Below are 26,666 nucleotides of genomic sequence, written 5' to 3'. Positions count from 1 at the left end.
CTGTCTTGATGTGTGATTTGAAATATGGTAGTTTAGATTTTTTTTTAGTTACATATGTATATACAGTGTGTTTGAGTGACCGTCGTGAGCAGATTCAATAGCATGTGGCTTGAATGTATAATCTTTGGCCAGAAATTTTACTCCTGGAAATGATTTCTCAGGAATGGTTCAAAAGAAGAAAATAGTTCTTTGTATAAAATGTTCATAGCATTGTTACTTATGACAATGAAAAAAAGGCTAGAACAATCTTAATTTCAGAACAGAAAAGAGCAAAATGGTTAAGAGAACTAAAATGTGTACTGGAAAATTATTACAAAATATTGATTGCAATTAATATATATACAATATATAAATATACCTTATTTCTGCATTAAAAGTTAGGGAAGACGACAGGGGCTGGGTAGAGGTGGGCAAATGGGGTGTGGGGGCATCTCTAATAGTGTCAATAATAAAAAGTGTAAAAAGTTATATATATAGTGTCCCCCAAAACTGTATACACACACTTTGAATAATTATAAAGGCAGTGTTTATTAAAATACATTTCATTTTCAAAATGGAGCTATCAGCTGTTAAAGTGCATATACATTTTTGGGGATAACGTGTGTGTGTGTGTGTGTGTGTGTGTGTGTGTGTGTGTGTGATTGGACAAGAAATTGAAGAAACGTAATAGCATATAGGCTTATAAATAATATATTTACCTCTTTTCATATATTTTAATTGATTTAATGTATTAAATTAAATGATCTTAAAATGGCTGAAAAACAGCTTAGTCTTTATCATTTGTAAAATAGTATATTTTATAATTTTAATAACAGATATATTGTTAGTAATTTTATATTGATTTATAGGGGTAAAGTATTCTACTCTCTTAAGCCATACATGTGCCTAATCATTTTTAGCCATTCTTTAGTCTTAAATCTATGCAGACTGTTGAGTGAAATTTCTAAGAATACTGTTAACAAACACTTCCAATTACTACAGTCAAAGCTTAAAATTTTAGTAGTATACTAAGTACCTAGTCTTCTTATGCTAGACAGCTTAGATGGAAAGAGAGTGGATAGAGAATTTAGGAAGGGGGAAAATTAAGACTCATAGACTGAAAGGAACCCCAGAGTTCCCCATCCAATCTTGGACCAGTGGGGTTTCTATGGATAATTTGCAGGGGAAAGTTAGCCAGCCTGAATCTACTCATAACTCTGGAATCCAGGAATCGGCCTTCGCCCTGATGTCTACGGACCTGGATCAATCTAATATCTAATTCAGTAATCACCAAGCAGTCACTTTGATCATTGCTATGTAAACTCTGATTTACTTCATTTCACCATGTAGCCATCATTTAGACGAGAATGCTTTTGAAATGTGTTGCGAATATTACAGTAATTTTCCCCTAAAAGGTAACATTTAGGTAGTCAGTATAAACATTGAGTTCACATATTCAACCGACATGTTAACTTTCATTCATTGCAGTCTTTATGTGGATATGCTAAGGTTTTGTCATTTCCAATATTATAAGTATCTATTACAGATACTGGTCTTGATGCTTAGTATAAAAAGAAAGGAAACTCTTTTGAGAGTTCAGTGCACTGGGAATTCCCACCAATATTTCTCTTCTAAGGTAAAATGCTACATGTTACCTGGATTATTGTTTGTTGCATTCTATTTAAAGTTCTCTGTTTTCTCTTTAAAAATGCATGTGTTTCTCCACACTGAGAACAGAGAACGTTAATTCAAATGTAGCATGGGATGTCCGCCTACCAATATTTTCATCCGTACTGTATGTGGAAATGTTGTCTGTGGGGGAAAAGCATACTAGAATGAGTGTGGATACTTTGCTATTGGACTCAATGTGGTTTCTTTTCTGCTTGCTTGAGAAAACGCTGAGGAGTGAGGCTGTATGAGGGTGTCCAGACTTCCCATTCAGTGGTTTGGTGTCTTTGTTCTTGCCATGTTCCTGGCCTTTGAAAAATCAATGGGACAGAGCCCTGACTTTTCCTTAAAACTTGAGCAGAATGGATTGTGGATATGTTCAAAGCATTCGAACCTTGGTTATTTTGAAGTCATTGAAAGGACCCTCCAAAATATTTCAGTGATTAATCCTGCAGAAACCCTTTATGTGGTTGTATTCTTTTCTTCCTCTTGGTTTTTTACAGCAGGATATATTAAATGTTAAGAAAAGTACCATGCCATTATCCAAATTATCTCTTACTTAGTATCAGTGTAAACATTGATTACATTGCAAATCATTTCATTTCAGCCACAGCGTCCTGTGTTTACTCATGAAAACATTCAAGGTGGGGGGGAACCGTAAGTATTCTTCTTCTCTTCTAAATTCAAGACTAACCTTGACCCACAACATGGATGAGTGATGTACCCAAGTAGAGGAAGGCCCCACTGTGCAACCGGAGGCCTCCTAGAGGAAGAGAGGTTGCCATGGTCTCCATCTTCATAACAGAAAGAGCTCATTTTAAAAAGAAACCCGGGATCTGCAGAGAAGACTGATCCAATCACTCCCAAAGCTGCAGTGATTCCCAAGACTGTGAACCTGTCTCCTCTCGGTTCACTGGCCACGTAGATCCTAGTAACTGCAGCTTTCACGGCACAGAAAACGTCCTAACGTTTTTGCACATTATTTAGGGAGGAGGAAAATGTAGCAGGAGACCTAAGGTGATAAATTAGGGGCGTAATTCCAAAGTTACGTTCTGAGAAGGGTCTTTGGAAATGGCAGTATTTAAAATGCACTGTCATTCATAGTCACATGCCTTTTCACGCTTTCAAATTCCCTCTCCCTGCTGATATGTAGTCAGGTCAACCCGAAGGTGTCAGGCACTGTCTTTAAGACCCAAATGTTGTGTGTCTCTCCTGCTCCATTTTTGCCCGTGAGAGATACTCAGAGGCGACCTGCCTCCTATTGGCTCCCACCTATTCTGTGAGTCAGGAGCTGACCCTGGAAGGAGACCCGTCAGGCCCATCTGAGCACAGGTGAGCCCCCAGCCCACTGCCCATGCCCTGCTCACTGGGACAGAGCAAGTCCTCTAGGGCCATGCATCCCCTTCCCTCCTCGCAGAGCTGACACTTAGCCAAAAGCATGCCCTTCAGAAACCATCTCTCACCTGAGGCTGCTGTCCCTAAGCACAACCAGAAGGTCTTGCTAAGGAAAAGACGATGAAAAGAACAGGTTGGAAATAAGAATCATTCAAAAATTCATTAACAAGAAAAGGTTTAAATATGGCCTTTTATTCTAAAGTTTCACTTTGGGTTTTTTTTTGGTTTTTGGGGTTTTTTTTCTCAAACAACGATAGGATCACGTCACACAAAAATAAATGTCAGGGCTGTTTAGGTTCATTGCATTACTAACAGATTACAGCAGCAGCTTCTAAGGACTTTATGAAGTAATAGGTATGTTACGTTAAGTAACGTGGAGTTAACGCTTCCAGTGTGGTCATTTGACTGTTTATGAAACTACTGCGCTCACGGGTGGAAGATGGCACATTTTCGAAGTCCTGCCTTGGACATTATAAAATATTCTTTATGAAATTTCTATTTGACTACAACCCCAATTAGTAGGATAATAGGGTGTCGCTTAATCTCTTTCATTTAAAAAATATAGTGACACAATGCTTTATGTCTCTAAATTCAGAATTGTGGTGAAATACGTTATAGAAAAAGTTGCAAGTTAGAGAACTTAAGTTTAGCTGAGGGTTTCCTATTGAAAAGACAAAGGTCTTTTTGAGGCATCCTAACCCACCACCATCATTCATCTCACCAACACATCTTTCAAAACAGCATTTGCCATTGTAATTCGACTGCATTTCCTGTTGTGCAACACTGGTTTTGAAAGCCACTGAGGCAGGAGGATTTCTGAAAAGTTTATGTTTCCCTTCAACCCCCCTCACCCCTCCCCGCCTTTTGTGGTCTAACTAAACCAGAATGGTAAGTAAATTTTGACAAGCACGCTGGCTTTCGTCTCACCCAAGTGAAGTAGGAGTTCGTGCCAATTTTATTTTAGCTCTTGGGACCTTGAGATTCTTCAAGCAGCTGGGGTTTGTGGCCTTAAATAGGCCTGTCTCCCTACGTGGTTGGAGATGTGCCTGGGTGAGGGCTGAGCCTGAAAAACTCAATCAGAAAATCAGTTTTCCAGAGGGAGAGACGCAGTGTCCATCCATTGAATTAGCAGCAGGGCGATGAATGACTATCTCACTCGTGTGAATTTGGAGAAGGAACTATTTTGCCATCACCTTGCCCCATGGATATACAAAACATAGCATCCATTCATCTGAAGGGCCTCAAAGTGAAATCCTTAAAGCAAACAGCAAAATCAGGGCTGACCCAAGCAAGCATCCAAATGAAGCAATGTCAGTATTCAACACCTCCCTGCCTTGTTGCCACTGTTCTCAGACTCTGGCTGCTTTCCCCTGCCCTTTCCCATAATCCAGTCCCCTCTCAACAGAGGACCTCAGGAGCCATCCCCACAAGTACAAACCGCTGACAAGGTGTACTAGGATAACCAACTACTGGCAGGGGAAGACATCTCCAGTGCCGGAAGCTCAGGCTTCGGGCCAGGCCAGGGAAGAGAAGGTTTTCTAGAAGGTGTTAGACACCACATCTTACCCACCCTTTCTCAGACACCCCCCACCGATGCCAACTTCATCAGGTCCCCCCATCCAAACAAGTGCACAGACCAAGAGGAAGCCAGGGAGCCCTGTCCCTGACTTATGACATGATGTTTGAGTCCACGTGACAGAATAGTTTTGTTCCACCTAAATGTGATTTTCCGACTGAATGAAGACATGAGAAATACACCATCCTTTTTCCTGAGCAGTGTTCAATGTCATCAGCTTTTCAAAGTTGGCTTTAAAAACCCCAAAATGCCCTGAAATGTGGTTCTTATATTCTTACATTGGCAGACTTACACAACTGTTATGAAAACAGCAGAAACCAGTTCACTGATTTTTTTTTTTAAATCCCCCTCCCAATACTGATAATATTTTAGAAGCACTGGGACGTCTTTGTCTTAACTGCACATCCAATGCTGCCTGACCTCAGCTGCTAGAATTTGTGTCTTCACTTTTCAAAATGCCAGTCCATGTTAATATGCGTTAAAATACAAGCGACTTTATTACCAAAAATTCAATGGCTGAATTTGTTACTGATCAATGTCACCAAAATATATGCTCTCAAAGAATTCAGACAGAGAAAGGAAAGTGGGTAGCATTACTGATAAGTAGTATTTTATGTAACATTTTTTCAAGAGAGTTTTTACATCAAACACTATTTCTCCAGAACCTTTTAAAAAGGAACTTATGCCCATAATACCCCTACTCTTTGATATTAGCTCAAGTGATAGTTGAGCATAGAATACATCCATTTCATTTCATAGATGGACAACATCAGATTTTCAAATTCTAAATCTGAGAAAACACGGATTCAAACTATGAAACCAAACCGTTTTTAAAAAATTCTTATAGTGAAAAGACAAAAAAACTCTTTTCTATAGTAATTCCCACTCAGTGATTTAGAAGATCTATGTCTGAGACGTGTTGCACATCTCCATTTAGAATCCTTCGGAAATTCAACTCGCAACCTGCAATTAATTACTTCTGCTTATAGATAGCTAAAACTGTAATTCCTTGTTTTCGTATAGCTGAATAATACACACGGCACTTTTTTTAATATTCTGTTCTATTGTTTAACGTCTGAATGCTAGAATCTATGACTGGCCAATTGAAATGTGGCTCTGGCTTATAAACGTTAAAATGTTTGAATCCAACTCATGGATGTTATCATCCTCCATGAATATTCCTCATTGCAAGTTTTGAAATACTGAGTGATTTCATTTCCATGAGAGTCTACATAGTTCTATTTACAAGCTTACCAAAGACTTATGTTAATAGGTCTTTATAATTACAATAATAGAAATGCTAAAAGCAAAATTAATGTTGTGTATCTTCTATAGTTTCACAAAGGTGTGGATTTTGTTTTAAACCCATGCATCTGTCCTGTTTAAGGTTTCAGGCTCTGTATAACTATACTCCTAGGAATGAAGACGAGCTGGAGCTCAGAGAAAGTGACGTCATCGACGTGATGGAGAAATGTGATGATGGATGGTTTGTGGGTACGTGGACAGCTCCTTGCAGACACCATTTGCCCACATTTAACGTGCTTGTGTTTGCTCCCTGCGTGGGTGGGCACGGCGGTCAGGCTTTCTCTGAGTTCACAAAGCCTTTGATCTTCCATACCTTCGTATGTCATCCCGAGGCAACTGCCTTTTTAATAGAGTTGAGCATTGACTGCTCCAGGTAGACGTGGTTTTCTGTTGGCTTTATTTCTGGTTCACCTGGGAGAAGAAAATTTCTTTAAAGAGCACCAACCAGGAAAGACTGAGATGTAAGAGAAAAACAAAACAAAAATGGTCCCTAGATGAGAAGTATTGATACTCTGTTCCGTGGAGAGTGTCAGTTGTCAGCCGTGAGGGTCAGTGTGAGAGAACAAGGTCACTCATGTTATATTACCCCCCTTTCATGTGTTGCTTCTCTTTGCAGGAACCTCAAGAAGAACCAAATTCTTTGGTACTTTCCCCGGAAACTATGTCAAGAGGCTGTGAAGCACCCTCCCTCCTGCGTATGCTGCGTCTCAGAACCTTGCCCGAAAGACCCCGCAGGCCTCCCGCTCTCATGCCTTATGTTTCCCATAGAAGTCACCACCATCCCCACCTCCACCTGCCACCCAACCACCAGCAGAGTAACCGCCGCAGCCTTGGGGGGTTGGCAGGCCTGTTCCGTGTGAAAGCGCATACCCCTGCTTTCTGCTCTAACCTGGAAGTCTGTACGTTAGGATCAGAAAGAAAGTCACCATACTTACAAAGGGGTAAATATTGGAGGCAAAAAAAAATTGAAAAGTGTCTCGAGGAGGCTCCCTGGTCCACTTTGAGGATGCCCCCCGCCCCTCCCCAGGCGACCAGAAGATGGTTTATCACTAAATACGTGGTGTGTGTGTCCATGCTCTTAGCTTGGCAGTCTGTGGTCCTTTCACGAGTTTGCCTAGAGCCCTCGTTTACACAACATGACAACCGTACTTCAGCTATTACTCGCCTGCACTTATATGTTGTAATATGCACAGTGATGATTACACAAGCTAAAGCAAGCGTAGGAGCGTTCATTCGGATGAGTGTGAATTTTGTGGATTGAATGTGGGTTTTCAAATAGCAGTCTTGCCCTGCGATTCCTTTGTACTTTTTAGAAGTGCAAACAGTAAGTGAATAAGAGCTTTGGGTAGTAATCATGAGAATATAAGAGATTTAGCTAGACTACAAAAAAAAATATTGTGTTGTAAAGTTGCGTTGCTATTTTATATTAAAATGTCATAATCAGCATCATAAATAATGAGCCCTTAGTGTTTATTTATCTGACAAAATTTAAATGAAAGCAGTGTTAGTGAGAGGTGCAAAGAGTTATTCTAACATAGACACTTGAAAGTATCCGTAAGCAATATTCCTAGGTAGGATCTCACTGGGTGTGCACATAGCCATTTGCGATTGTATGAGAACAGGCAATCCACATGATATGTCATACATTTTATGGAAATGTAAAAGAACCCCACGCATTATTTTATAGAAATAGAAACCTTTAGAAGCATCACAGGTATTAAGGCTGGTTTTAGCAAGGATTATGATCAATACAATTATTTTTACTATAATAATTATTTTTTTCCTATGGAACTCAGAATCCTGGCTTCATTTGAGGACAGGAATATGTTGAGCCTGTTTTTCTGGTGTGTATAAAATACTTCCTCAAAATCCATTAGGCACATTTTAGAGGCAATGTTAACTCATCCAGGTTCTGTTTTCTGCCCTGAGGTAGAAATTTACAAAACAATATTGGGACCTGGAAGGTTTAATGTGGCGAACAGTGCCTGAATTACACACCTCCTGAGAACTAGCTTTGTATTTCTTATGACTTTGCATAAGAACTATTCATATTTGGATCTTGAGCACCTTATAGAGAAAACTTTTTATGGCATTTCTTCTGTGGACAGTGACTGATCTTTTCACAATGTAAGTAGACTCTAGAATTTTGTACATATGGTTGCTCCTTTTTTTTTTTGTACAGACTATTTAGTTGTTGCGAAAACAAGGGAATTTCCTAACTTGGTCTTTATCCTTCACTTAAACTAAGCTAAGGTTGATTCTTTGTGTAGCCCACAGATCATAAGCACGCCTCGATAGTGTGATTCTATAAGATAGCATTTATGCAAAAGTTTATGAGCTTAAAAGATCTTAGCAGCCAAACTGAAATGTATATAAGTATCCAGTACAGAGGGGTTTCAATAGGAAGAAGGTAAAGAAACACCTTTGAGTAGTCGACCGTGATTACTGTCAAGTTCACAACCAGCTTTATATTTTAAAGGCCTTGGGTTTGAAATTAGGTCAACTGCATGCAGCTTTGCTGATCAATGAATAATTATCTTCCATGCCATTTATGAGAAAAGACTTCAATATCTGTTGCCTGTCATATTTAAGAAAAATTACTGTTTCTACTCTCTGTACCTGATTTTGAAAGGAAAAAAAAATTCCTACTTGGCTTTCAGGTCATTGACTTTGAATTCTTACAAGCAAAGGTCATTGTGCTTTTCTTGAATAGACATCTAATAAATTTTGCTTGGAAGTATACGTCAGTCTTTCTTCTTGACATTTATCCTTAAGGGAATTGTGTATTTTATCCAATCTGTTAGATAAGCTGAGAGAAATTGCATTTGCTCTGTGTTCTCTAGACATACCAATGGAAGGAAAAATGTATCTGCCTCAGCTCAGAGAAGAAATGTTTTTTTATCCTCCCCCAAGGATATTTTCCCATTGATTTTTAGAGAGTATGGGGGGGGAGTGAGAGAGACAGAGAGAGAGACAGAGAGAGAGAGAGAGAGAGAGAGAGAGAGAGAGAGAGAGAGAGAGATCAAACCCAAGATCCTTCAGTCCACAGACCAACAATATAACCACTGAGCAACACCAACCTGGGTGAGAGAAAAAATTTTAAACCCACCACCAAAGCCTGCTTGCTTAACACACTTCGGTTAAAAATTGCTCTTCAGCTAAAACAGCACATTAAAATGTTTCTGCCTGGTAATCAGCTATTTTTTCCCAAGGAAAGTTAATTACAAGAAGGTGTAAGCACTTTCCCAATTCGACTGTCTGAAAATTCTCCCAAACCTCAGCGCTAAACACACTGCAGATCACACTGTGCACCCCCAGCTCAACGGCTATGTCCTCTACCTCCTCCCACTCCACCATCCACACACTCTGCCATCACCAACAGCCACCACTCCCAGCGGCACCTGGCTGTGCCCAGGATGACAAGAAAGGTTTGTGTTCCATCCAGTAAAACAGTCTTTCCCCCAGGAAAGCTCACTTTGGTCTTTAAAAGTGTACAGTGACCCGTGAGTACACAATTTTGGTTATTGATATGTTGCTTTTTAATATATTTTTACTTACTTCAGAGAGGAAGGGGAAAGGAGAAACATCAATGATGAGAGAGAATCATTGATCGGCTGCCTCCTGCACACCCTCCACCGGGGATCGAGCCCACAACCCGGGCATATGCCCTGACCGGGAATCCAGTCGAAACCTCCTGGTTCATAGGTGGACGCTCAACCACTGAGCCACACCAGCCGGGTGATTGACCTCTGTTAACTGAGATTGAGTTTGCCCGGGAGCTGTGATCATTATGGCTGTGGGCCTGGAGGCTGTGGGCAGGGAGCCCGCACAGCAGCTGGTGGTGGCTTTGGGAAGTGCTTGGTAACGGTGTCACTGGGAGACAGGCAAGCCCAGCGTGTTCTAGGAACACGGTGTGCTCCCAGGACTCCTCAGTCTACAAAGCCCTAGGGTATGTATCCCAGCCGTTCTCTGCTGGTGACTCACTCAGTGACCAGGAGCCTTAGCTCACTGCTAAATTCAGCCCCTCCGCAGGTCAGAAAAGTTGCAGCTGAGCTCATGCACATACATATATCTTGACCCAAAAACCTTTCGGTAGGAGACAGACCTCTGCCTAGCAAAGCTTCACCTGTTCCTTTGGGGTTTCTTGCTCATCTTATTTCCTAAAATATGATATGGCTGACTCAGTTGTCCCAACATCTTCCAAAAATAAGTGCCATTTCAAATAAGCCATTTAAATAAATTACCATTAACAACACCAGTGGGTGGATATCAGATCTTGCACTGATATTACACAGAAAGCTTGAGAATGACTTTTTAAAGTATTTTTTAATTACATAAGCAACAGATGCATATTGTCGAAAAATAGAGAATATATATGAACAAAAAGAAGAAGCAGAATCACTGAGAGTCCCATTTTTAGGTAAAGATTACACTTGGAAACATATCCCTCTGGAGTATTTTTCTGCTCATGCATAGAAGTGTGTGTGTGTGTGTGTGTGTGTGTGTGTGTGTGTGCGCACACATGCGCACATGCGTAATATGCAGGCAAAAGTGGGATCATACTGGACATATTATTGTATAACCTCTATTTAGTACTGAGTCAGGACTCTGAAATAAAGTGAATAAGTCATGTTTTCAAGTCAATTTTACAATAGGTTTATAAAGGAGTGAGGAAAAGTTGAAGTCAACCCCCAGGACTCATGAAAATGCAATTAATTTAAAACCAAGAGACAAAAATTACAGAATTACCACTAATAATGTTGCAATCTGAGGAAATGGTAGAGGAAGGAAAGGTGAGACAAGGAGAAAAAAGAAAATATTTATTATCTCCATACCATAAGCCATCACATGCATTAGGCATTTATATATAGCTATGGAGTGGCTAATGGAAGAGAGATGTTAAATTGAGAAATATATGAACCACAAAGCAGTTGGGTGCAAGATCCAAACCATCCTGGGGGTTAGCAAAGTGTACTTAGTTTTGAGTTCAAACAGAGAGAAGAGGGTAACCAGTGAGTAGTTCCACTTACATCCTTCTCCCCTGCATGCACACACATACATGTAGAGCCACCCCAACAGAAGATGACAGTAATGTAAAAAAAATTCAGTAATGTAAGAAAAAAATCCTAGGTCCCAGGGGGTAAAATTATAGTAAGATCTTCCTACTCGTTAATTACTCCCAACTTACATAGACGAGGAAACCCACCATCAATCCACCCTACAGCACAAGCTCTAGGGAGAGGAGTCCCTCTCTCTGATCTTGCCTTTTTCCATTGTCTTACATGTCTGCACATCATTCACAGCCTGTGGGAGTACCTCTAGTGAGTTTGGAAGTTTCAACAGTAAAATGCTTTATGGAGCCTTAGGTCATGGAACTACATTTTGCAGAACCTTTATAAGGCTAGGCATTGAAGCACCATTGCTTTGGGCACATTCATTGGACTCATCTTGGTGGCTGCAGCTTTCTGTGTGGATCTATTGAGAAGCTATCCAAAGCTTTTTATGTCTACATAGGCCCCAGGGGTTTTGGATTATTCTTTTGTTAACCCTCAGGACTCTAGGTCCCCAGGTTTTGCAAGGGCTGCTTCCATGATGGGTATACTGTCTATGAGAGATACAGCCCATTTCCCAGTTATAATTGTGCAACTTGGCAGGATGACTGAGGGGACATCAAAGAAACAGAAAAGGGTACCTGGATCTGTTTAGATAATGCCTCAGGCCCTCAACTCCTGAGCTCTCTAGTTAGCACCTAGTCCACAACACCAGACTATTTGATTCACTTTGTTTCACCATATGTTCTCAATCACTTGCTTCAAGAAGTCATCTCAAATGCAAGCAGAAGAGCCTTCAAAGGAAGTGTCAGCAGTCTGCTAGTTTCCATTCCACAAGGGACAGAGGATGGCATTGAAACATTCAATCAACTGCATTTGTCACTGTGTATGTGTGATATACATATACATACAAATATACACATACATATAAATAGGGTGGGCCAGTGGTTGGCAAACTCATTAGTCAACAGAGCCAAATATCAACAGTACAACGATTGAAATTTCTTTTGAGAGCCAAATTTTTTAAACTTAAACTATACAGGTAGGTACATTGTTATTAACTTAATTAGGGAACTCCTAAGCTGGCCTTTGCTAAAAACTTCCTCAATCTGATTGAGGTACGTTCGCTGAGGTCAACCCCTTCCAACTCTCCCATCCACACTCGTCTTGTATACTTGTTTCATCTTTCTCCTTTCGTTCATCCTCTCTATATGTCCAAACCATCTCAACATACCTTTCTCAATCCTCGACACTACATCTTCTTTCACTCCACAACGTTCCCTAAAATTAACTTAATAAACTTTACTTAAAGTTTTAAGTCTTAGTTAAACTATAGGTATGTTGAATAAAACTTGATATCATACTTAATAATGATATTATTTATTGATAAAATTAAATTTCTTACAATTTACCTTACAATATCCATAAAATTAAATCATGACAATGACTGACAAACACTAATGTGAACAATGGCCTTGCATCTCCTTGGAAAGTTTGGGTTAGTCAGGTTTGTATGTTGTTGTTTTTAATTTTAGGCACGATTCCAGGTTCTCATCAATAAGACGACTTCTCAATTTATTCTTGATAAGGTTCATATTTGAAAATGACTGTTCGCATAAATATGTAGACCCAAATAAGGAAAGAACAGCAAACACTAGTTTTTTCAGTTGATCATATGAGTCAGGAATACTATTCCAGGTGTTAAAAAATCAACATATCTTCCTTCTCCAGGTCTTTCAAAGCAGACCACTTGTGCTGTGAACTAAGTTCACATTTGTTTTTCTCCAATATTTCTATATCAGCACAAAGACGTTCAAATTTAGAGCTCCACAGTTCTTTGTTTTTTAAATCCAGCAATTGCATTTCAAAGTTGCCAATGTCAATATTAAAGGGAGAAAATTTTAATTCTGTTACAATAGCATTGAGAGGTTTTTTAACAAAGGCAAACGTCGCTTTGCTGTTTCTGAATTCCTCAGACCTATTGAGAAAAGCTTCCCTCATATTTAAAAGTGTTGTTTTGAAATAGCAAATGTCAATATCAGAATTATTTTCTTGGCAATGTTTCAACAGGCTTGGAAAGTGAATCAAAGTTTCTCTTTCAAAATCTTGAGCAAAAAGATATAATTTGTTTTCGAATAAAATAACTTCTTCTAACATCGAAAAAACTGTGCTTCCTTTCCCCTGTAGTTTACGATTAAGCTGATTTAGATGAAACGTAACGTCTACCATGAAATAAAATGTTTGGATCCACTGATGGTTCATTAGTTCTGGATAGTGAACACCCTTCTCACGGAGACATGCTTTCATTTCTGTTAATAAGGAAGCGAAACATTTCAAAACGTTTCCTCTTGATAACCAACGTACCTTGTTATGCAGCAGCAGATCTGCGTACGCACTCTCCATTTCAACTAAAAGTTCTTTAAATTGGTGATGATTAAGGGCTTTAGCTATAATGGAGTTGATTATCTTAATCACCAATTCCATAACTATGAAAATTTCTTCTGGAAATGTCTGCGCATAAAGCGCTTCTTGATGAATGATGCAATGGTAAGTATCTCGTGATTAATTTTTCTTTCAAAATAGCAACAAATCCGTTTCTTACGCCGGTCATACTTTTCGACCCATCTGTTGAAATTGAGACAATTTTATCGAGTGGAATATGATGTTTTTCAATGCACTCAATTACAGCATTTGCTATATCCTCTCCACGTGTTTGACCTTTGAGTGGCAATAATCCTAAAAGTTCTTCTTTAGGACCTGTAAACGAAATAAATCGTACAAAAAGTGAAACTTGCGCTGTATCATTTATGTCACAAGACTCGTCAACTGCTATTGATAAAGCTGAAACCAATATAAGATCTTAGACTTGCTGGTTGGTTATATTCGAAGACATTTTGACTGTTCTATCTTTCACTGTTTTAGCAGACAATGGTAACTCTTTAATTTTTTTTAGAATATCTGCTTTGTTCTTAAAATCCCGAAATAGCTCTTCAGATGCATTTATAAAACAACTTTTTATGTATTCGCCGTCTGTATATGGTTTTCCTCTCTTAGCAATCTCTTGACTAGCCACAAAACTTGCAATATTAACATTGTTGGAAGATTGCATCCAGTAATTAAATACAGAACTTGATTTTTCTTGACTCTTCTGAAGTTCCTCAACTGCTTTCTTCCTTGCATCACCGACAGGATATTTAGTACTAAATGACACGTGTTTAGTTGTAAAATGTCTCTCCAAATTTGATTTCTTGTTATGCCCCAATTTTGCCTGACAAGTAAGACAGGTCGGAGGGCCATTTAAGTTTTGAATAAATGCAAAGTCTCGGTCCAGTCAACTTTAAATTCACGGTTTTCATCTTCCGTTTTTCTTTGCTTCTCCTTTGTAGCCATGTCAAACAGGGCACCTAAAAAAATGTTTCATTTTATAATAATAAAGCCACCAACACAAAAGAATTACAATTCTTAAATTGATGACAAAAATACCTGTAGGATTTGCAGCTGGTTGAAAAAATACAGGTAACTTTATGCTTCGAGTAGGTACTTTCGTCACCTGTGTGCGATTTGCGGACGCGACTAGCACTAACCACTGCACAGAGTGGCTGACTGACTGGCTCACTCAACTCGTGCACGAATCGCTCGCACCTCCCCGCGCTGCGTATCCCGCGGCCCCGCCTGCGCCACGTCTCCCATGGCCCCACCGAACGACACCCCCCACTTCTTCTAAGGTCACTTCTTCAAAATAGATTCTCCCAGGCCGAAACCGACTTCTGCGCATGGGCCACAAAGTTTCAATCGCACTGTACATGCACGCCCGCACGTGGTATTTTGTGGAAGAGCCACACTCAAGGGGCCAAAGAGCCGCATGTGGCTCGCGAGCCACGGTTTGCCAACCACTGGGGTGGGCAAAAGTAGGTTTACAGTGGTGAGTACATGAAACACAGTTTATTCTTGTATTATTAATTAATTATTGTATTATTTTCCATTCAAACAATTGTTAACCCACATTTTCCCACCCCTGTATGTGTGTGTATGTGTGTGTGTGTGTGTGTATGGGCACTGTTAAAGTATGAAAAGATAGCAAATGAAAGCTAGTAATATCAGAGTTTTTCATTGGATAATCATAAAATATCATTGTTCTTCTGCAGAGTGCAAGTATTGATAAGGTCATGATGAGGTATGAGCTCAAAATTTATAGACAATACTTATCCTGGAAAAATCCCCGTGGACAGAATGGCTAGGAATCAGTATACCTTTTCTAATGGCTCACTCATTATTCTTTAATCATATCAAGTAAAATTGGTCTCAAAATTAGATTGGCATAAATATTGATTTTGTTGGGTCTGTAACGCAATGCTAACCTGTAGCTGCCATTGCTCAAAGACACTAGCCCAGCGGTTCTCAACCTGTGGGTCGCGACCCCTTTGGGGGTCAAACGACCTTTTCACAGGGGTCACCTAAGACCATCGGAAAACACATATATAATTACATATTGTTTTTGTGATTAATCACTATGCTTTAATTATGTTCAATTTGTAACAATGAAATTGGGGGTCACCACAACATGAGGAACTGTATTAAAGGGTCGTGGCATTAGGAAGGTTGAGAACCACTGCACTAGCCTATACTTGAGCCAGTGACACTGTTTGGTTCTGAAGATGAGCTTTGATACAAGGAATATGATATCAAGGCCAAAATTCCACTCAAACTTGGCATTCAAGGCATTCTGGCTTTAAGATTCCTGACTGAATGCCACCAACATCTCAACTGGGGGCTGAGCTGTTGATGCAGCAAGACATGACACTTTTTGATGATTTACCAAGCTCACCTTAGTGGCTAAATAGCAAGACAGTATGTTTAATTAAAAACAAGAGAAAACACACATACGCAGACATTACCCGTGGTCGGCAAACTGTGGCTCACGAGCCACATGCAGCTCTTTGGCCCCTTGAGTGTGGCTCTTCCGAAGCCCTAGGAGTCCCCTACTTAAGTTAATAACAGTGTACCTACCTATATAGTTTAAGATTAAAAAATTTGGCTCTCAAAAGAAATTTCAATTGTTGTACTGTTGATATTTGGCTCTGTTGACTAATGAGTTTGCCGACCACTGCTAAGATATTCAGGACTTGTATATGTCTCCATAAACCAAAAGGGAGGTGAGATTTGCTTCCTTCTTAAGAAAGTCCCCTTCAAAGGCTGTTCCTGTACACACTAGCCATTTGTTAGTTTCTCAGAGTTGCTGATAGCATAGGCTTCTACTTAAAACTATTGGCATTTTTCTCCAAACCCCTCAGCAAAGAAAAAGAGTGGTTGACAGAAATGAGTTAGAACTAGCAAGCTGACCTTTGACATAATTCCTAGGAAAAACCCTGGAACTATTTGTTCAAAGTATTTATAATATTGTTTTCTCTCCCTCTCCCTCACTCTGTTTCTCTCCTTCTCTCTTCCAAGGGAGTAATCTCAAAATGCTCATGAACTCTGAGCTAGTGCTATCTAGACCTCCCATGCACCCAACATCTCTCAACACACAGAGTTATGCCTTTGGTCAGCTGTCAGATGCCCTGACAACAAGCTTAACAGACATCTGCTCATGGATTAATGGGCCTGGTATTTCTTTCATTATCAAAGATAAATGCTAGACAGCTGTATTAAAACCACAGCATACTTCTCAACACTGATCATGCATAGATGAGACGATCTATTTTCTAAATGGGGTCATGAATAATCTTCTTACCTCAGGAGGCATTTTTCCCTGCAACAAGAGATTTAAAACAACAAGGACCATGGTGTCAACTTCAAATCCAAATGTGTCTGTCTAAGCCTCCTTTTTGACTGTGTGTGATAATGACATATTATTTAAGGATCATTCTGGAATTCAGAGTTTATTTTTAAAAAGTATGAAAGAGTGAATGCCTCACTTTGCCAACACAAGTCCTATAAAACAGTATGAAAAGCATATTTTCAAGTTCAGACTCGTTTTTTTAGGCCCTGACCTGGTGACAACTTCAGTTAGCTTAGAGAATGAGGACACATGTTTATCTGAGTAAATGAGATAAAATATGCAAGCAGAATCTAACACGTAGTTGGCACTAAATAAAGGCTAGTTCCCTGCCCTTCTTTTCTTTTTGAAGTTAACATTTTGGCTGATTCCAAGTAACACCAAACATTTGAATTTACTTATTAGATACTCCTCAGGCCGCACTGCCAAATTTCATAGCCTGGGTGCTTAAAGAGAACAATCAGAATATAGCATTTACAAATACATTTAATCAGTATGATTTTTAAAGCAGATACTGTATTCTATAAAACAGGTATTGTAATTTTTCATAGTAAGATAAACAGTTCATAAGAAGGAAATGATCTAAAAACAGACCTAGAAGCTACTAGGATAAGTAGAAGGGAAACAGAGCAGAAAAAGTGGATAAAGTGCTGCTAGCCATCAGCACTATGGATGGCTCCAGCACAGAGATCTAGTCTGGTGTCGAGGCTGCAGAAAACCCTAGGAGGAGGAAGGGGGTGGGTATACGACTAGACTGGAAGTCTAGAGCCCGGCATTACAGAGCCCCACACTACACTCATGACATCTGTGACATGAGAAGCTACTGAGACGGCCAAGAGTCAAGATCCTCATGGCCAAAATGAAGACAATCAACTGAGTCATAAAAATTCTTCTATTTCTAAACTCTCCATGCAATATTTAGGGGACATAATTCAGGAAAAACACCAGCAGATGGAGCGGCAACTGGATATGCATCTCAAAGAAACGGAAATTCATTAACTCTGGGTCAGAGGCTGGAACCCCTGCACTGGTAGGGGGACGGGGCCAGACCGTGAGCGCAGTCTTCTACATGGGCAGGTGCAGTTCAAGTACAGCACAAAACAAAGGGCATGAAGACACAATTTTTAAAAGATTAAAACAAAATAAACACAGAACTACCAAGCATATAAATAACTATACAACCCCAGGAGTCAAAAATAGAATCAAATATAATTTTTCACCTAGCAAATTGGCAACCACACAAAAAGTTGTCTCCATCTCATGTTTGTGAGAAGGTACATTGATAGAATTTTTGAGATTCATAACAAAAACTTTAAAATATTGTACATTTATTGATCCAGCAATGTCATTTCTATATATTTATTCTACATACTTACTCCATATAGTTATCTATACATATTTATTCTATGTTTGTTTATTCACCAGCAATAATTATGAATGTGTTCATATACTTAGCTACAAATACTTATTGTCATGTTATTTCTGACATCAACTAATTATTAAAAACCTAAATATCTAATAATAGGGGAATGATCAAGTAAATTGTGGCACTTTTTACTATGAAATGCTGTGCATTCATTTAAAAATGTCTCGTGGAAAATATTTAATGATGTCTAAGCATAAACTATACATATTTATGTATTATGTACATATATGTGTAAAAGTAACTGAATATCAAATCCTGTCTTAATGTAATCCATTCCAAAGACATAAGCACTCAGATTAGGAAAGAATCACTCATCAGGCTAAAAACCATTTGGTCTTTCAGAATAGCCCCCCTCCTGTGCCTCCTGCCTAGGACAGTTCCCAGGTGCGAGGGAAGAAAGAGAGTGTAACATCCTCGTAGTGGGAAAGATCTGGAATCCTGGAGTATGTCTTCTACTTCTTCTGGTCTCCAGGGCAAGGCCCTTGTGCCCTGGGTCTCTCCTGACCTTCAGGGCTGAAATCGGAGGTGCTGATCTGATCCCCCTTGGTTTGGGATCAGGATAATCACTCCCTGGCTGACTCAGCCTCATGTTAGCTCCTGCAGGCGGCAGACTCCTGAAGGTCTGCCAGGCCCTCCCCCTGCCTCTGGCCCAGCAGTGTCCCAGCCTCTGCTGCAGGATCGCCTTGCATTGCCATCATGAGCACCAAGTAGATCCCTCTCTCCTCATTCTGCATCCCCATCAGATAAAGAACAGGGGCAGCTGGGAAAGCTGTACTCCAGAGCCCCCTTTCTGCCTGACCACGGCATTCCCCAGCTTATGCTGATGTGGCTGAGCTCCAGGCTGCTCTTGAAGTAATTTCACCTTAAAGCTTAGGCTCCAGAGGAGAGCAAGAGACCACGGCACCTCCCCCACCTACTCTTCATTCTTTCTCCCCTTCTCCATCTTCCCACCACTCCCCAGGACAGAATATGGCCCAGGCTTTCTTTTACTTTCATTATACCCTACCCTCTTCCTCCTCTTCTAGTGAAGTATGCAGGGGTCTCTTCTCTGAACAGAGCCCTCTCTGACCAGTTATTCATTTGATAAAGGGAAGTAGGAAGCCTTTCTCAAGAAATAGCTTACAAGACAATAGCTTCCATCATTCTTTTTCTGAATCACAAAATATTTATTTTGAATATTACCTTGGTCTTTCTTTTAGCATTTCTCCTATGAAAATTATATTTAAATAAATGCCGAGGGCAGAAGAAGCAAAGAGTTTTGACTAAAAAAAAAAAGAAAAGAAAAGAAAAAGGAAAAAGAAAGTATTTAAAGACTTTATGTCCATTATGAAGTTATTTAAGAAAAAGAGGCAGCCTAACTACATAGATAAAACAGAGAGACACCGGGAGAGAAAGAAGGCTTGGAGGATGCTGAAACTTAATGAAGGAAATTAAGAGAAACCAGTGCAAAATATAAAGAAAAATGGAGCTATAAGAATTAAAATGTTCTTTGTATTTTTATGTGTAATATGTGATGTGATGTTTCTCCACATATTCAAGTTGTTTCCAAGAGAAATAATTATGGTTCACACATAATTTTCTTGCCATGGGCATAAAACTTGTGGAAGACCAAGATACACCATCAAAACACCAATGTCCATAGTTTATTTCTATACCATCTTGGTCCACAAAGGATTTCAAACAGGTGACAGGGATCATTCTCACTCTACAGGGAAAATGAATAGTAAATGATAAAGGAGCTTCAGAAATAAGAAAGATTCTTTTTAAAAGGCGCTTCAAGATGTCAATTTCCTAGTTGACACAGACAAAGTAGAATGATAAAACGAATGAAATGTTGGAAATGATACACCTTTGCAAAGGTACAGGGGTGGGCAAACTTTTTGACTCGAGAGCCACAATGGGTTCTTAAACTGGACCGGAGGGCCGGAACAAAAGCATGGATGGAGTGTTTGTGTGAACTAATATAAATTCAAAGTAAACATCATTACATAAAAGGGTACGGTCTTTTTTTCAATAGTTTTATTCATTTCAAACGGGTCGGATCCGGCCCGCAGGCCGTAGTTTGCCCACGGCTGGCAAAGGAGATGAGCCAAGGTATGGAAGAAATGATTATCTAATCAAAGCAAACACTGTGAGAGTGGGGGTGAGGGGGAAGGACCTGGCAGCAGGAGACTTTGGCAAGATAACTCCAGGCTTTCGGAGAAGCAAGATGGAAGCCAAGAAGCCAGCAGCGACCCTGGTCCCCGTGGGGGAGATGATAGTCTGAGTTAGGGCAGCAGCAGTGGGAAACAAATGAGAGCGGTGACAAAAATAAAACAAGCAAGACTTGGCCACTGACTGGCTTCAGGAAATAAAGGAAATGGTGGAATCCATGACGACAATGAGCTTTCAAGCCAAGCCAATGGCAGGAATGATAAAAACAGTACAACAAATGGCCCATGTTCAGTCCTGCTCTTAAAATGGAATGACAGTGATGTATTTTCCACATACAAGTTTTCTATTATCAAAATATAAATAGACTTAAAAGTAAAGAAAGAAAAATTTTGAAATTCAAAGACTTGCATATTTAAAAACTTGTAAATTCAAAAACTTGTATAAAACTCGTATGGCATTAAGAAGGACAATAGCAGATGTTTTTAACAAGTACTCTGGCTTAGAAAATAACATTTATCATTTCTTATCTTCAAAGTATGAAAGAAACCAAAGGCAAAACACTTAACCAAAAGTACTTGAATTTACATGTATTAACTCACTTTAACTTTATACACCTTGTGGATTGCTTTATTTTTGCATAGTTCTCTAAGTACTTTTTGCTTCAAGTGGGAAGCAAATTGAGTTGAATTCTGATTACCACTTGAGTTTTTTTTATGAAATGTATTATTTTGGTAGAGATAATGTAAAGCTACATGTACACTGTTATCCAGTACAGTATGAAGTTGGGATTTTTGGAATATCAATGTTTGATTAACAATTATCATACAGAGTGGACTTTACTCTGACTACTACTCAGATGTGTGAAGAAAAGCATAATTTCCTTGTTTTCTTTAACAAATCTAATATTTTTCACTGAGACATAATTCACATACCATATCCCTTCAAAGCGTACAACCGAGTGATTTCCAGTATTTTCATATAGGTGTACAACCGTCACTACTATCTAACTCTAGAACACTTTGTCACCCCAAAAAGAAATCTCAGGCCTATTAGCAATAATTCCCCATTCTCCCTTCCCTCCAGCCCCTGGCCACCTCAGTTTCCTTTCTGTCTGTATGGATTTGCCTATTTTCGATATTTCATACAAATGGAATCATACACTATGCAACCAACCAAATTGACCCCTATGAACTCCCACCCTGTTGGGAGGAGTGAAAAATTACTAACTCAAATTTAGTAATCAAAACAGCTCAGATGTTTCCAGTGTAATGCAACTTCATTTTGGTAAAGACTCATTAAGCTTAAAGTACACTCAATAACAAATTGTTCCTTCATCCTTTCCAAGCTCGTCTGGGTACAGGGGAAACCTTATGAGTCCACCTCGCAATGGTGGGAGGGTGGCGGCCTGACAATGCTGGGTTCTGGGTCAGTGCCCTGAGGACAACTGGTCCCAACGGGATGCTTGGCAGATGCCGGCTTCCCTTGCCACTGACCCCTGAGCCTGACTCTGCGTCCTACCACCCAGATCCCTGCCCAGGGAAGCCTCCTCCTGCCAACTCCAGGTCTCCGCCAGCTCACGGTCTTCCTGGCACCTCTGTGTCCACTCAAAGGGTGGGCCTGGGCCCTCCTTTCCCCACTGTAACCTGCACCAGCCACGGAGTCCAGCATTTAATAGGCATTTAACAATATTTTTTGAGTGGGTGAATAAATCCTTCCAACCTCAGCTAAAATGTTATTTCCTCTGTAAACCTTTCCTCAATACACCCATCCCTTCACACCATGCTTGCCCTGCACTCCCATAACAAGTGAATCTTGCTGCCAGTACAGCCTCTGTGGGCTGGTTATAACCCGATGTGTGTGTGTCATCTCCCCTGAGTTATAAACCCACCTCTCCCTCATGCCCAGGAGTGGAGCTGCCCAAGGCTCCCCTCAGATCACAAATGATATGCTCAATAAATACTAAAAACAATAGAAGGCTTATTATTTCTAATGAACTGGATTTCTTTTTAAAATAATACTATGCACGTGTTGCTAAACAATCATATGGCACAAACTGGAATAAAACGAAAAGGAAGTCTCCACTCAGCCCCAAACAATCCTAAGTCACCTCCTGTTTACAGAAATGTAGTTGGTCCCGGTATTTTGCTCTTCAAGTTTGTTTTATTCCGCCCCCCCCCCCCTCAAGTTTGTGTAAAGTATCATGTGATCATCGCAGTTAGCAGACGAGTAGCTTCATGCTAGAAGTTTCTAGCAAACGATGGCGCTGTGGTCTGGATCCAGACAGGCTCACTCAGAACCAGTGCTCGCAGCCCCTGGTTTTGCAGAAGGAATCGGAGGCTGAAAGAAGTGTAGATCTCCTGTGGGGACGGGAAGGCACGCAGGGGCCTTGCCGCTAGGAGTTAGCACGGTCCTGACTGAAGGACAGTGGCCTCCCCCGTGTTCCGTGGACATGCACATATCTCAGCTCTCCGTCGGACTGAATCCCTCCGACAGGAACTCAAATTGTCCTGCAGTGATGAGTGGTGGGTCCCCTGACACCAGGTTTTCTGACATGTTTCAGACCTCAGGCTAAATCAATGCAGGCATCGGAGTTAGAGGGGAGCCTGTGGAATGGTGGTTACTGAACAGAGAAGTTCAGTTTGTATTATGTGCTAAGTTGGGAAGAAATTAAGTTAAATCTTCTATCTCTCCCTCACCCTCTCACTTCCTCTCTGAAATCAATAAAAATATATTTAATTTAAAAAAAGATGGGGAACAGAAGTTGAGGCCCTGAGGACCACAGGTGGGCGTCCCAATGGAGGCAACGTGCTGTGCGTCTGAGCACTGGTTCTGAACAAACTGCCTGGATCCAGACCACAGCTCTGCCGTTTACTGTGGATCTGCGGCAAGCTGTTTATGCCCTCCGTTTCCTTGTAAAGTGGGATAACCCCAGCACCCACCAGCTAGGCTGTGGTGAGGCCTGAACCAGTGCCCGCCATCACCATCCCCGCCAGCGCCCACAGCCACCCGCCCTCTCTGCTTCCCTTGCTGCAGACCACATGCTCACCCACTTCACTGGGCCTCCTCTTCTAACAGCGTCATGTCAGGGCCTTCTATGTGATCCCAGGCTACGCTCTTCTACACTGTCATTATGAACTGAAGAACCCAATACCCAATTGTGTATCGTGTTAGAAAGACACCTTGGTTTTCTCTTTTCATTGCATAATTCTTTCCTAACTCCAGCCCAGTCAACACCATCCTGCCCTAGGGCAACAAGGCCAGGAGTAAACCACCCCCCAAACAAAGGGGCAGGAGAAGTGAGCATGAGCGACGCACTCCTGGCTTCCCATTATCGGTCTGTGACCCTCCAGCCTCTGACCCAAAGGTCAAAGGATCCTGTTCTGAAAATGGACAGAAATCACGCTACGGAGTGGCTGCCCATTCAGCCAGAGCATCTCCGAGAAAGAAAAGGCTCTGCCATTTCCAACCCTATCGAGTTCTACCATCCTGGCCAATCTCAGGGAATAAAGGTGTCATTGAAGGCATGAGGCAAACACCTTTTTAAATTATTGCAAGCAACGTGTGGAAGCAGAACGCCAGGCTGCGCTCTCAAAGGCCTCATTGTGAGCGCCCGTGCCCGAGGCTGCTAATTGCTGGCCCTCTTCCATGGCCTGCACACACAGCGCCCCATTCGTCTCTCAGCTGTCACTGGTTGTTAGGGGCCTATAAACAGGGAGGAGCTGTGTTAGCAACCACTGTGAAAAAGAGCCCTGCCTTCCTTCCCTTTCCTCCCCGCTCCTCCCCAAACCTGAAAGGAAGGGAAGGAAAATGAACCTTACAAAGTGACTTGAGAAAGTCAGAATGACCATCCAATATGGGACATTTCAAAACTGCTGGCTGCCTTCGTCTTGGGGCGGGGGGGAGGGGGAGGGGAGAATCTCAAGGCTCTCTGGGAAGCCAGCTGCCAACAGATTAAGAGGCGGCTAGAAATGATCTCAGCACCCTTTGCAGACGTCTGGTCACACGGTATCTGCAAGATAACCAAGAATACTCCGCTTACGTTATTCCATTTTCTTCCCTTGGAGAACGCTTTGGGCTTCGTCTGGCTATTTTCAGTCTCTGGTGTCAGATGCCATGGGAAGCCATCACAAGGCAGTTCAAGGGTTACACGTTCAGAACAGGTAAAAGTTCTGGCAACCAGAGCAGCCCGGGGGAGGGGGGGGGGAGCGGGAAGCAGCGGAGATAAGCACTCAAGGGGGTCTGGTGAGGCAGTGGGAAGACAGATCTTTTGTTGGCAGATGCAGAAGGACCTGGGATGGATGCTACATTGCAGGGAGAGAACGACGGAAAACCATTACATTTGCAAAGAGAGCATGAGCCTTGACCTTACAAAAGAACAGGGCAGAGGATCTGCGGGAGTGAGCCTGGCCACTTAAGCTTTCAGGAAGTTTAAAATGTTTCTGGAGTCAAATCAGTTCACTCTTGCCAGCTTGAGAACAGCCCGTTTGGAAAACAGGACTCGTAGGCATGGAAACAGCAGTCCACTTGGTCATGAAAGTCATTCCAGGGTTTACTGGAGAAACTGCGAGAAGCCTCAGAGGGAAGGCCAGCTTTGGTGCCATTCTGGGAGGCCAGGTAGTGTGAAATCTTAAAGGAGCAGAACTAACATATGCTAAGTGGAAAGAATTAAATGTTTGTGAATTATGATCCTCCAAGTGCTATCTATCTGCAAGTATCAGGGTTGCTAATAATCAAAACAATGAACGTGAAAGACACCCAGAAGGAAATATTTAAATTCTATAATTCCATGATGCCCTTGAAGACATATTAAGAGATTGTTCAGAACGGAACTCTCATAAATATTGTTTCAAAATGGGAAGATGTGAAAATATTGTGAACAAAAAGCCTTTATTGATTGTCAACTGTCACAGCGTCTCATGTTGGTGTTCATTTCATCACCTCATTTTGCCCTTTGATAAGGGGGTTATCTCTGCTGCATTACAGATAAGGAAACTGAGGCCAGAGGAGCTGAGGTTGGTAGTCAGCAGAGCCAGGCTTATGGTCTCAGCCAGGACTCAGTCACCCCTTCCCCCACCCTCCATCCTGCACATGTGGGATGTAGGTAAGGATGCACTGACATGTCGGGGTATAACAGGTCACTCCTATGGTGCTGGTACCCCAAAAATGTCATTGCAGGAACAAGCAGAGGTCTCAGTATTTTTAATGTAAAAATGGGAAACTTAGTTGTATATTGTTCTTGTATTTTTAAAAGCTTCTCTGGCCCAGCCGGTGAGGGTCAGTGGTTGAACATTGACCTATACCAGTGTAAACCAGGAGTTCACAGTTCGATTCCCAGTCAGGGCACAGGCCCAGGTTGTGAGCTCGATCCCCAGTGTGGGTCGTGCAGGAGGCAGCTGATCAATGATTCTCTCTCATCATTGATGTTTCTATTTCTCCCCTTCTCCCTTCTTCTCTGAAGTCAATAAAAAAATATATTTTTATAAAAGCTCCTTCTGTTTCCTCTCCTTCCTTTCTCTTTCCTCTTTTGTGCATTCACCTTGCACTGGAACCCCACACACTCTTATACACCATCACCACGTCCAGGGGAGCTCGCAGGAGCTCCAGGCTTCCCAGGGTACGTGCTCCATGACCAGATGGTACTTCAGGGACCGCTCCATCACTTCCTCCTGCTCATTCAAGACTTCCAGCCCTTTACCCGGCTCCAGCCGCTTTGTTTGCTGATAACGTAACGTAATGGGCAGCATCAAGCTTACAGAGCAAGCTGGAGAATTAGTCATGGCTGCTGCCAACTTCTCATAACCTTTGGTCTCCTGGGACGCCCTGCATTCATGGCCAGAGTAATGGTGGAGAACGGAAACTGGAGGAAATGCATACTAGAGGTAAACTGTGTGGTGTGGCTCACCTGGGCTGCCAGGCTTTGAAATCCATAGGCAGTGTTATGGGTTGAGGACAACGATGTGACCGTAAGTGATTAGAACTATTGTGGGAATCACCATATTCCAACCTTCAAACAATGTTTAATCACCTGTTTCCTTCTCCATTCCTCTCAAATTGCAATTTAGAGATTTAAGAAATAAATGTTTTCCTAACAGTGGTTCTCAACCTTCCTAATGCCGCGACCCTTTAATACAGTTCCTCATGTTGTGGTGACCCCCAACCATAAAATTATTTTCGTTGCTACTTCATAACTGTAATTTTGCTACTGTTATGAATCGTAATGTAAATATCTGATATGCTATATGTGTTTTCCGATGGTCGCGACCCACAGGTTGAGAACCGCAGGATACTAAAAGGAGTGTTTTTGTTAACCTCAGCTACAATAGGTTAAAGAACCTC

The 26,666-nt window shown here is 41.2% G+C and overlaps 1 protein-coding gene across 8 annotated transcripts in view; it reads left to right on the top strand.

Annotated features, from left to right (window-relative positions):
* Positions 1–8,665, top strand: part of SORBS2 (sorbin and SH3 domain containing 2) — a 197,640-nt gene extending 188,975 nt beyond the window's left edge. For all 8 annotated transcript variants that reach the window (XM_036298344.1, XM_036298345.1, XM_036298343.1 and 5 more), the window contains 3 exons: positions 2,255–2,304; positions 6,006–6,112; positions 6,540–8,665. In XM_036298344.1, coding sequence (XP_036154237.1) covers positions 2,255–2,304; positions 6,006–6,112; positions 6,540–6,601 — 219 coding nt within the window. In that variant the 3' untranslated portion in view covers positions 6,602–8,665. The remainder of the gene's footprint in view (positions 1–2,254; positions 2,305–6,005; positions 6,113–6,539) is intronic.
* The last annotated feature ends 18,001 nt before the right edge of the window (positions 8,666–26,666 follow it).

Source organism: Myotis myotis, unplaced genomic scaffold, assembly GCF_014108235.1.
Source record: "Myotis myotis isolate mMyoMyo1 unplaced genomic scaffold, mMyoMyo1.p scaffold_m19_p_3, whole genome shotgun sequence".
NCBI lineage: Eukaryota > Metazoa > Chordata > Mammalia > Chiroptera > Vespertilionidae > Myotis > Myotis myotis.
Note: the sequence above shows the minus strand (reverse complement) of the source record. Positions and strands in the feature narration are given on the sequence as shown.